This window comes from Antedon bifida, chromosome 8, assembly GCF_963402885.1.
Source record: "Antedon bifida chromosome 8, ecAntBifi1.1, whole genome shotgun sequence".
Lineage (NCBI taxonomy): Eukaryota > Metazoa > Echinodermata > Crinoidea > Comatulida > Antedonidae > Antedon > Antedon bifida.
Window position 1 is genome coordinate 19345048 of NC_136233.1, and position 12514 is coordinate 19357561.

The 12514-nt window shown below is 34.3% G+C and overlaps 1 protein-coding gene across 1 annotated transcript; it reads right to left on the reverse strand.

Annotated features, from left to right (window-relative positions):
- Positions 1 to 6457: 6457 nt before the first annotated feature.
- On the reverse strand, positions 6458 to 12456 carry LOC144849610 (peroxisomal biogenesis factor 19-like). The gene is made up of 7 exons (XM_078706576.1): positions 12304 to 12456; positions 11564 to 11718; positions 10729 to 11052; positions 8577 to 8735; positions 7829 to 8005; positions 7483 to 7527; positions 6458 to 7057 (listed from the first exon to the last, which is right to left on the reverse strand). Exons 1-7 carry the CDS (start codon positions 12437 to 12439, stop codon positions 6977 to 6979), a joined length of 1077 nt encoding a protein of 358 aa, XP_078562702.1. The 5' UTR covers positions 12440 to 12456; the 3' UTR covers positions 6458 to 6976.
- Between the last annotated feature and the right edge of the window lie 58 nt (positions 12457 to 12514).

A 12514-nucleotide genomic window follows, 5' to 3' on the forward strand; every position in this document is an offset into this window, starting at 1 on the left:
TTGAATGACACTGCGCGCATGTCCAACAATGGGCAACTGTGTTACCAAAATTATGAAATAGGAAAGTCGCTAGAATAAGAAATCCTGAACAAATACAAAAAACCCATCACATTCGATTATTATTGACGAAGTTCCCACTTGTGTTGGGCCATTGTTCCATAATTTACTATTCAAATGTTTGCGAATTTTGTAATAACTAGTTTATTGTCTGAAAAACCGAATTAGTATAAATTTCGACAGATCACTGATGAACCAACTGCAGAGGCTCAGCTAGGAGACCTGTAAGTGAACAGAAGAACAGAGATCAGCCCATAAAAGTAAAAACTCAAGAAGTATTCCGCTATTATAATACCTCTATAAATGATGATGCGATGCATCAACACTTTATGTGATCCGGGTGTTCATATTATATTATTAACAATCGTCCGGATTATACGTTGTTATATCTAATCAACGCGTTAAAAAATACCCAGGTTAATTAAGATATGAATTTCTTCTTTTTTTTTCCCAGCAAATGTTATACGTAAAATGATGTTTTATAGATCGCCATGTCAGAAATAATTGCCTAACAATCGGTTGAATGATAAGCAAAGAATTACAGAAATATAATTGAACTTCTAATTTACAACGAATAAGTTTTTACGAAAATGAAATGGAGTGCAAGTAAAAATTATTTAAAAAAAACAACTATTGCTTTAATCAGACCATATAACATTCAAGAAATATCCCCACCATCCCAAACACCCACAATCTCCCTCATCCCTTCCCACCAAACCCCGATTTTTTAAAATATAGTTTAAAACTTTCCCAGTAGGCCTACAATTGCGGTCATTTTGATACCCCATATGTATATGGTTACGTGTGCAGAAACAGAAATTTGTATAACGAACAGACATCAAAAGTGGGGAATGTTGACCCCATTTTGGTCCCAAACTTGCATCCAATATGGCGGATAATGTTCAAATATAGTTTAGAACCTTTCCAGTAAAATTGCGGTCATTTTGATACACTATTATGTATAGATGAGTGCAGTAAAAAAAAAGAAGTATAACGAACAAACATACATACAAACTCTCTCACTTATAATATAGATAATGATCAACAAGTGGCAACATTTTATATCTATAAATCTTTCTTTCCACTCTGATGCAAGTTCAACAATCACAATCGACAGTTTAGATGATATATCGTGTCGTGATTGGTCAAATTAATTGCGTTGGGCACGTCACACGTCTTGCGTTGCGTCTTATTACTAGTGGGAATCAAGCGGACGTGAGATTGATTCTCTTGAAGTGGTTAAATATACACTGTTATTAGACCTTTATTGAAAACTAATTGGTGTAGACAGATATATTAGTTTAATCAACTAGCAGATGCAACAAATAGCTCTTTTATACCACGGAGGGATGTTTCCATGTTTTTACATTTTGAACTGATCCCAGTCTCTCTAAAATGGTTATACATTATATAAACAGGATCATTCGTAAAACACATTTAACATTCTTATTTTTAAAAATTAAGTGGAAATTGTCCTCCTGTATAAATTTAAGTAAATAAAATAAACAACACGCATCTCTGAAATGATTATATCCACCCGTCCAGATCTATCGCACGTATCAATAAAAATCACTGTTCGTTAATCTTAGATAGGAAAATACAATTTAATGAGAATCCCACAATATATTTCAAAACAACATTACTTATGCATGGCCTAACGTTAATCCCACACGCAGGCGTATGCGCCAATTAATGTTTAATATACGATAAACCCAAGTCACGAAGCACATCAACAAGCTTATTATAAGACGTTCATAAAAAGAAAAGATATAATTATTCCATATGACATTATCAGTACGAGTTATTAATAAACATTTATACGACCTTTGTGTTCAGTTACGGGGCGCCGGCCTAAAAGTCATGTCTATAATAAGAAAACAGAATTATGGTTTGCAAAATTACGGTAGACTTGTTTTTGAAAGTAAACATAGAAAAAGAAAAAAACATGGTTCGTAAATTCAGTTTATTTTGTATTCAAAGAAAAAATAGGGTTTGTAATTGTATCGAAAGGCAAACAATTGTTGGTAGGTCTGTTGGCGCTCCGTATGCATACATTTTATCTGAAGTAAACGTGTCAGTTAAAAAGTGTGTTAATAATAGAACGTTATGATCAGCGTGTAAAAAGTGGCGTATACATGGTTTAAAGTTTGGTTACCACTAAAGATACGAAAAAATACCTAAAAATGTAATGAAAAGGATATAGGAGGACTCGCATCAATGTGGACGTATGCTTGGTTCCCACTAGAGACGCAACGCAAGGACGTACGCGCTACGTAAACGAGTTGACCAATGACAAGCCACTGTTTGAATAATCCATCACTTGGTGTGATTGGACAAATCACGTACGCCGCTAGTGTGAACCAAGCTTTACAACTAATTTTAGTTACTATGGCATTAATATACAGGCCTATTATATATAATAATATATGCTCTATATTTTAAACAATAGCTGGACAGTTTTAAATCTGTTCCATCAGCAGTGTAGGCCTACTTGTTACCATTATTATGAAAGGTAACATCATCGCAGTCATTTTTAAGTACAACTAACAACAGAGAACTAATGATTAGCAATCTAAAGTGGAAATCGGATCCGTTAATGTGCTTCAAGGATTTTATCGATCGCTATTTTTACGATGTGATTATTAGTGCGTTATGATTGGTACTAATACTACATTAAATACATCATTTCCTGTTGATATAAAGTTTGCGGTACACCACGTGTATTAGTTCTGAAAAGAACTGTTGAGTTTCTCGACGTTTCGATCAATGTACTTTGATCGTCCTCAGGAGTGAGAATGCAGAAAGTCCAGGAAACTTGGAATATAAGTGGGAAGGGTGGGACTGGTGTAAAAGCCAGAAACAATGGCAAGTTCACACAGTGGGAGGGATTGAAACTAGCTATAGCAGAGCATTGTTTCTCAAGAACAATAGTGAATGGAAACTTGCTATAGAAGAGCATTGTTTTGATCCGGAGTCCTTTTGGGATAACATTGGAGTCTCTGCATCTCTTAAGAAAGGTCAGGTTGTTAACAAGTTTAGCGCGTTTGATAAATAAACGTTCAAAACTTCTGACAAGTTGATGTAACGGCTCCCCGTAGAGCTGGGTAATATATTGTTTGAAGGTTTGCATGGCGAAATCGAATGTTGATATAAAGTTTGCGGTACACCACGTGTATTAGTTCTGAAAAGAACTGTTGAGTTTCTCGACGTTTCGATCAATGTACTTTGATCGTCCTCAGGAGTGAGAATGCAGAAAGTCCAGGAAACTTGGAATATAAGTGGGAAGGGTGGGACTGGTGTAAAAGCCAGAAACAATGGCAAGTTCACACAGTGGGAGGGATTGAAACTTTTACACCAGTCCCACCCTTCCCACTTATATTCCAAGTTTCCTGGACTTTCTGCATTCTCACTCCTGAGGACGATCAAAGTACATTGATCGAAACGTCGAGAAACTCAACAGTTCTTTTCAGAACTAATACACGTGGTGTATCGCAAACTTTATATCAACATTCGATTTCGCCATGCAAACCTTCAAACAATATACATCATTTCCATTATGTACTATATCAGTATGCCCTACAATGATGTCTTAATTGATTCGCTTTGATCTCTACTCCCTGATGTAGGCCTACTGCGCTACAAATACAAGCTACCCTAGAATACATGTTACTAAACTATTTAGCTAACTCTGAAAGATTAGATTTGGCTAATCCATCTTAGTGTTAGCCTCTTTGTTTATGCATTAATATTGTTATTTTGTTCTGAGGCACCTCGATTCTAACCTCTTGTAAGGCGAATCTGTGCAAAGAGACAAACATACAGGATGGTAATAATACAGTAGTTTGCACGAATTCCGAATTTCTTGAAACGTTTCTCGTCATTCAGACGCTTTCGGTGATTTGTTTCCAAATTCTTCTCTTTTAGGCAGGATGGTTCGTTATTGTGCTAAAATCTACATTGTTTCCCGTTAAAATCTTTATCCTAATTAGTTGTTCGAAAACGCAATACGTACAAACACTACGCGTAATATTGTAGGCATATTTGACTACATGCATGGTTGGTTTAATGTATAATATATAACTTGGAACGATATTGACTGGAGGCGTTGATGAAGCGATTTAATATAAAGTTAATTTACGAAATTAAATGTCATCAATTATCATTGATTATAATCCTGATTCATATCGATAACTCAGTATACCGTTGATTGTTCTGTTATTGAACAATCTATTATTACATTAACATTTCAAATGCCCATCAAACAAACATTGTCATAATCCAATAGGCAATCCCAACATCAGTTATTGTATAATGCATTCGATCTTTCGATTGACAACCTGCGTATTAACAATACCGTGAAACGTGATTTACTGTTAGTAGTTTACCATTTATAACTGTAAAGAATCACAACAATAAAGCCCATGGGACTGAAATAGGATTACAAAATTAAACATAGTCATCATAAACTGGCTATTCAGAGTTTGCAAATGCCGGTGTATTGCTTGGAGCAATTGAATAAACACATTTACATAATAGTACCGGTAGGTGGTGTGTCACTGTAGATATGATGAGGTGAAGGGGGAGAATATTTTAATGAGTTTAAACTGCTTTATTAACAAGACGCCGTCTTGTTTAAATAAAACAGTCGCGCTTTCACGGAATGATTGTATTGTGTAATATACCCTTAATTCGAAAAACAAGGTGGCACGAGTACCGGTGGCATGTGAAACCCAATGATTTTATATAGCCGAAGGCTGGATGTCAAACTCCAATGTTATCCCAGTTCAAAAAGCTTATTACATCTCGCTGGTGAAACCAGATAAACGGACGACGCCTAGAAATAACGCAAATTCGTACCGTAACCTGTTGGACGAGGCGTTATCCACACTACATGATCACCATCCAGAGCGTGTGGAACACAACTACTTACCCGATTATAATGAACTCATAATTAAATTAAAGTGACGTTTAATTTGTTAGGAATAAGAATGAAAGTGACATCAAACTCTCTTTTTGATGTGTACAATTTATGTGTTTCAATAAAGTCATTTACCGAGATATTTCATACGTGTTGCAACAATCATGCTACTGTCGGAAACCTTCTTGAAAATTAACATCGACGAATTCACCAATCACTATTTTTTAGTTCAAAACGACACATCTAAGATATTAAACATTCAATTACCAGTAAGTATGGCTCTGGGGCATTGAATTTCAAATCATCACTCTCCATAATTACCGTTACACAGTAAAATTCCTCAGTATTGAGGAATTAGCTTTGTTTAGTCAAGTCATGTTTAGAATTAAAATTACGTAATAATGCCTCATTTCTCTCCTTGAATATTGAAGAAGGGTAATTAGGCTATTATTATTATTACTGTATTCCCTGCTGAACTTACGTCAAACTGTTCGAAGCTTAAATGTTCATAAAAACAAGGCCAACAGCCATAAGTCGCGTGCTCTCAGAAAAAAATGAACTTTCAAAAAGTAATGTACTTTAAAACTTTTCTGTACATCAAAACAGTTCAAAAAGTACAGAAAAGCGATAAAACGCATAGTGATACCGGACCGACAGACAGACCGACCGACCGACCGACATAGTGAACTATTGAGTCGCGTCCACGCGACTAAAAACCATCTGACTGTGGTAATTGGCCTTAACGCGTTGCTTCCTAGTGCGAGACAAGTATACTTTAACAAAATCTCCGCCAATTCCTCAATTTTAACATAATTATTCGCACTGAACTATGTTACTAGTTCGGACTGCCTGGCTGCCATCAAAACAATTTCTCCATGTAATGATACCTTCGATTTACAATTATTTTACCATAAGATAAAGTACTTAATTATTGATAGTACTTAAAATACATAAGAACTGATGTATAGAGAATACTATACGTGTTAAAATTGGAATTGAAAATCCATTATTGAGTGCTATAAATAACAATTATGGTGGCAATTTGGCGGTGTGCCAAGCTTTCTGGTCTCATGTATTGTTAAATATTATAAAACTGCTTTTAACATGAGTGATATCTCTACTGTAAATTAACTATGCTGTAACCGTCAAAGATCCTCAATTTCGGCGTTTTTTCTAACCATGAAAACCTCTGGTTAAGGGTCGAAATAAATGTGTTTGAATCGGATCAATACAGTAATCATTCCTTATCAGGTTTATAATGGCTGGATTTAGCGGGACTTCAAGGGCCAGAAAACTGACAGTGGTACATACTGGTCCTTGAGACTGTGCAGCGACCTCTTTAGATATAAAACAAAGTTATTTCTATTCTTTTTTGCTTAAACAACTTTTATCCGGTGGCGTTCAGTTTCCTTCCTGACTAAATTTGAAGATTCCTTGGTTCTCTGGTGCCAGCAACATTTTCCAGCTGCTTAATAACAAATGTATTTAACTAACATGACCGTAAAAACATTTGCCACTCTTCAAATATATTTTAATACTGCATAGTCGTATACTCTGGTGAATCCACAAAGCTCATCCAAACCATGTTGAACATTTGTAAATTTATCTTCAATTTTAAATAAAATATTCTTTAACATCCTGTATAAGCCTTATTTATAAAAAAAAATGTATTTATAATTATTATAACATCATAATACATTTCTTATTAATAAAATAATATATTTATACCCTAAACAATTTGTAAAAACAATATTACATAATAAATCACAATAATATACTATGATCTCAATTATTACAGTACACTATATCAAACCGTAATTCACTCAGATTTTCATTCTCCATCATTATACTCCAGAATAATTTCACATCAAATGGAATGCATCACATGGTGGCACCTACGAGCCACCATTGTATCCACCTTTTCGCTGATCAACGGCACCTTCGGGCTACCGTACTTCTGGCACTACCCACATCTGTTGGTTTGTTCAGCGAGGTGCCGGTTCACATGATTGCACACTGTTCTCCAGAAGGCATTCCTGGGAATTTTGGCAATCCATTTTCATCAAGGTCAAATCCAAATGGCTGAGGACGGAATGGTTTTTGTAAGCACTTGCGGTAATTTACAGAAAACATTGATGATGGTTGATGATAATGATGATAAGGTTGACGATAATGATTGTGATGATAATGATAAGGTTGAAGATAAGGATGACAATGCAATAAATGATTATTATGAAGAATGATGAAAGAAGAAGGAAGAAAGATAAGGATAATTATGGAATTGATGATCATGATGATAATGATGTTATTAATGTCAATTAAAAGAGAATGATGATAAATGATAAATTGCAATAAGGATTATGAGAAGATATAAATAATATGAGAGAATTAAAGGAAATGTTAAAGATGATGATGAAGGTAATTATGTAGAAGATGTTCTTAATAGCAATGAGGATGATTATGATTAAATAAATGATGATGAAAATTCAATAAAAACATTGACTTACCATATCTCCTGCTAACTCCTTTGGTGGTTGACCGAGAGACTCCATCTTGAAAAGCAAAAATCAAATAAATTTCAAATTTTAAGAATAATTGTTGATGTGAATGCTCTTCTCGTTGAATTAAAAAAAAAAATAATTGCAAAGTATTCATTGACTTCACAGATTTAATGTATCTGTACATTGAACTTTCCATAGAAAGTGATTAGCAATGATAAAACATGCCTTGCACTGTTGTTGGCAAATTATGGGCTTGATGAACAACTTATGTAATGCTTTGTATGATATTTTTTTTATAGCCACTTGTAAATTGGTCATTGGTTAAATGTTTAGTAAAACAAAAAATAATAACCTGTTGTACAAGTTCAATGATCTGTAGTAACCTCTGCTGTTTGACCTCCTGGCGATCACTTGACTTTTCGCTTTCGTAAAGGTCACATAATTGACCCATCATTTTTTGCTGTTTTTTGTATCTCTCAAATTCAGATTTTTCCAAAGATGATTCGTTGTTCTCTAACCACTCTGGGTACTGAAGAAATTAATAAGGGAAATTAATACAAAAGAAAAAGAGGTGGGATCATACTATAGTTTTGTGTTTAGCTTAAAGTAGTTGGGATTTTATTCGGTCATATATTATGTAATGTATGCTAAATATTATACAAATACTGTAATGAATGTTTATGAGTGCGATGGTACAAATAATGTCATGAGGTGAAAGATGAAATCCTATTATCACGAGGCGAAGCCCTGGCGAAATTAAAATTCCATATTTCGCCAAATGAAAATATTTGTACTAGCGCACAAATATAAAAACATTCATTATTTGTTTTTATATAACATCTCAATAGATTCCTGTCATTACCATTATTCTGATCTTTTTGTTGTGAAGGAGAGATCACATTGTGCGCATAGCTGCTTCTGCTTGCAGAACAACAGATGCTATTGGATTTCACGCAGATTTGTTTTTCGTATATGAAATAATGAAAAGTACTTTTAAACAATGTACTATTGCACAGCATGTGACACACCATGTGACCCAACTCATCCAATCAAATGACAGGAATCGATTTAGGTGTTAAATAAAAATTATCAATGTATACCTTATCAATTATTTCTTTTAATGATGGGTAGAGCACATCCTTTGATAACAAACCTTGCATCATTTCTTGCATCATTGGTAAAAATATGTTGTCTGGACCACCTGGACCACCACCACCTAAATTTAAATCTCCCATTGAACGAAACATATCTTCATCTCCCTGCAAAAAATGGAATATTCACAGCATAAGTTTGAATGTTTTTGTTCATTTAATGAATAATCTATTTTTAACAATTGTATACTTAAACTTGAAGCGAACTCAGACTGCGCTGTATGATGACACAGTCTGAATTGGCCTTTATTAAAGGATATATAATGATCAATTGTGTACATACAGGCAAATTTCTACACCACAAGTACTTTGGGCAACAGAAACATACAGTACCAAGGATTTTGTAAAACAAAATATTTATTTTAAATCATAAACCTGAAGAAGTATAACATACTACTGTAAAAACATTGAATAAAAGTAAAAAATATGGCCACAGTTCTTTTTTTTTCTCCCTTACGTCAAAACAATGCAATTTTTTAGAGTTTTAAACCTCTTGGCTAAAATGTACATTTCAATATTTAGGTCTGAAAGGGGCTTCATAATTACCAGCAACAATTTTATTGAATTCTGTACACAATGGTGTAGTTTATTATGAGGATTGAAATACTGTATTAATTGTGTTTTTTCCCTTTATATTATCGTTTCAATACAACTTACAAGCCAGTATAATGAAATATTTGTAATATGATCAGTTACTAATTGGTAGATTATTTTGTGTGGTCTAAATATATCATTTAATCTTTTATGTTTAGACTATGACTGGGCTAATGACATTTTGCCTCTGTACTATATTACATTACTTATTCTTTATAAAGATAATGGTTAATTATAACACACTATATCATATATCACTATACAAAAAAAGTGTGATGTACCAAAATATGCTAGTGATATGCCCAAATATAGTAGTGATATGACATCATCATGTCCGCATGGGCACATCACATTTTGTTGTCACATAAAGTTTGATAGTGTAGATAATGGCCATTCATTTAATTTTTCAGTCTCAGTTCAGTAGGCCTAAGTTTATATTATGTTCATGTTTTGTTATATACAGTATTTAATGAATAAAGTTCAATTAATAATTTACAATATTGTACAGTACATTTGGTATGTACAATTCAGTGGCAGATTTTTATAGGAGGCACAGGCTTCACACAACCATGTGAGATGTGTTTTTTAAAATAGAAGGTGGGATTTAACACAATAATTTAAAATTAAACAGTAGGCAACAATTAATTGAATCGTCTATTTGTAAAATGTACCAAAACATAAAAAACTTAAAAGTGACAAAACTAACCATTTTTTGAGTAAAATACTAACAATAATTTCTAATATTTCTTATAAATAACGTTAGTACTGTACTAATAAAAATCATACAATAACATAGAGATTCCAATGATATTGCAAGATGCACAATTTACACATTGGTATCTCTGCGATCTAACTGTGTGACTGCAATGTGTAAATATGACCAAAAATAGCAGAGCCTGAGTTGAGACTCTCATAGCAATAGCATGGTGCAAAATAGTATAAAAACCCCATTTGTTGGTTTCTAACACTGAAGGAGATTTAGATTCAGGTTTAGTGCTATTATTAAAAATATGGTAGTTTGTATACAGTAAGTGGTATTCATGTTGCTGTAATTTAAAATAGAGGGTGCTATGCCATTCTACTACAATCTAAACTGTTTAATGTACATACAGTAGTTGATTTTCTATTTCTATACTCTGAGACGGAAGGCAAGCAACAGAAGAATGCTGCTTGGAATATAATGTGCTTTAGAAGTAAAACCATGGAATAATGTTGACGACAGACGTGTCACTGTCAGATTGCTTGGTAAAGACAAAAGCCTGAGGCATGATGGTAGTACTGTACAGGTAGTTAGCCTACAAGACTACATTAATTTTCACAATCTAATTCATAGTTGTTTTAGATACTAAAATTCCAAAATATATGGCAGCAATTTTAAGAAGTACTCTGCCTTCCTGGTTGGTATTACTTTGCTGTCTTCTATTAGGCATCTAGTTGAACTTATAGCACTATTCTAAACATATCTTATTTCTGATTATGTATTTGTTTGCAAATAAATGACAATTACCTGCAACTCTTGCGCTGTTTGTGATAATCGTTGAAAAGTTTCCCCCAAAGTTTGTTTCAAATCCGCTGGATTGTTAGGCAGAGGTGTGGTGCCATCACTTTTTGGTTGAGAAGCCCCTGCAGCAGGGGGTTGAGCGGTAGGTGGTCCAAAAAAGTTGGCAAAGTCTGGTGGTGGATGGCTACCACCCATTTCCTCTCCTATATCCTTCATAAAATCCTGCATGGCATTCTGAAATTCTTTAGTGGCCTCACTAGCCATTTCTGATGATCCAAATAATTCATTGAAAAGTGCTTCCTGAGCAGGAGGTATGGAAGGCCCATATTTCTGTAAAAATAATTTAGAAAATGATGACATTTGGTGAATTGTTTTTCCTCCTTTTCCAGTCCGAGTATGAAAATGTCACAGCAAATCAGATACAGGATATCTTTTGTTAATGTTAAGTGTACAACATTGTTAAACCTAGCAAACCCCCGCAAAAAAACATAGCAAACCCCATTGAACCAACATAAAAGTTACTGAATCGTGTAGTGTACTACAATATAAGTGTAGTGGGTACTACACGATTCAGCAACTTTTATGTTTAAGGGGAGATACCTACAGTGTAGGCATGAAGCATACATGGCACTGTGGAAAAACGGTGGTGACAAACTTCTATTTCGTAAAAAAAGACGTATTAATGTACCATTTAGGTTTTTTGACACACCCCTGTGTCAATAGTGGGTCATACAATTGACCAGACAAGTGCAACACAAAAGGTCGAATGTGCCTAGAAAACTTAAAATTACACACACTGCTAAGTTGACTGTCTGGCTAGCCTACAGTAGAATTTGATTACCTTTGTGCTTTCATCTTTTGGTTCTATTACAGCTTCTGTTTTTTGTACACTATTTTTAGCAGCAGACTTAGTTTTTTTAACATCAGGTTGGGAATTACATTTAGCACCTTTGACATTTTCTTTTGCTGGTCCTTCATTTAAGTCCTCTAAAACACCTTCAAAACAATAATTATTATTTAAATTTGAATGTGCAGCCTGCAGGTTTTTAAATTAAAATAATAATATTTAATAAATATTTTGTTTTTTAAATATAATACAAAAAAATAGCTACTATCTAGGCTTACTAATACTATTCTATTGTCTATCTTAAGCCGTGGCTATGGTGTACTCGAAACCTAATAAAGAAAAAAAAATAGTAGTAGTAGGTAGGCCTAGCCTCTACTAGCCTCTAGAAAGGGAGATCTAGATTAGGCCTACCTAGCTAGGCCTCTAGTACAGTAGCTATTCTATAAACATGTTTAGATCTATACTATAGGCCTAGCCTAGGGCTTTCGCCTCGGTAGGCCAACAAACCAGTTGAGTCTACTCTACTATGCGAGTAGTAATTAGTGTAGGTAGGCCTAGCTTCCCGCTAGGCTACTACTACTAGGCCTACTAGCCTGGTTCGGTTAGGGCTCTAGATAGCCTAGAGTTAGGCTAAAAAAGCCTAGCTAGGCTTATAGATAGGCTAGCCTAGCCTTTATTGCATTGGCATTGTCTCTAGCTAGCCTCTAGGCATTTAATTAATTGGTAAGACATACTATCTAAAAGTTCATCTAATTCTGGATCAATTTCTTGTGTTTTTTCTCGCGTTTTTATGTCAATTGACAGCCGTGAACCACTTGAATTATCATCGGTTGTTTCAGAACTTGTCGATTTTTCAGCCATGTTGTTCATAATGAATATTTTGTAATCGCCCGCCCTCAACGACAACAAAGAGACAAACTGTACTATGGAGCGCCTATGACGCCT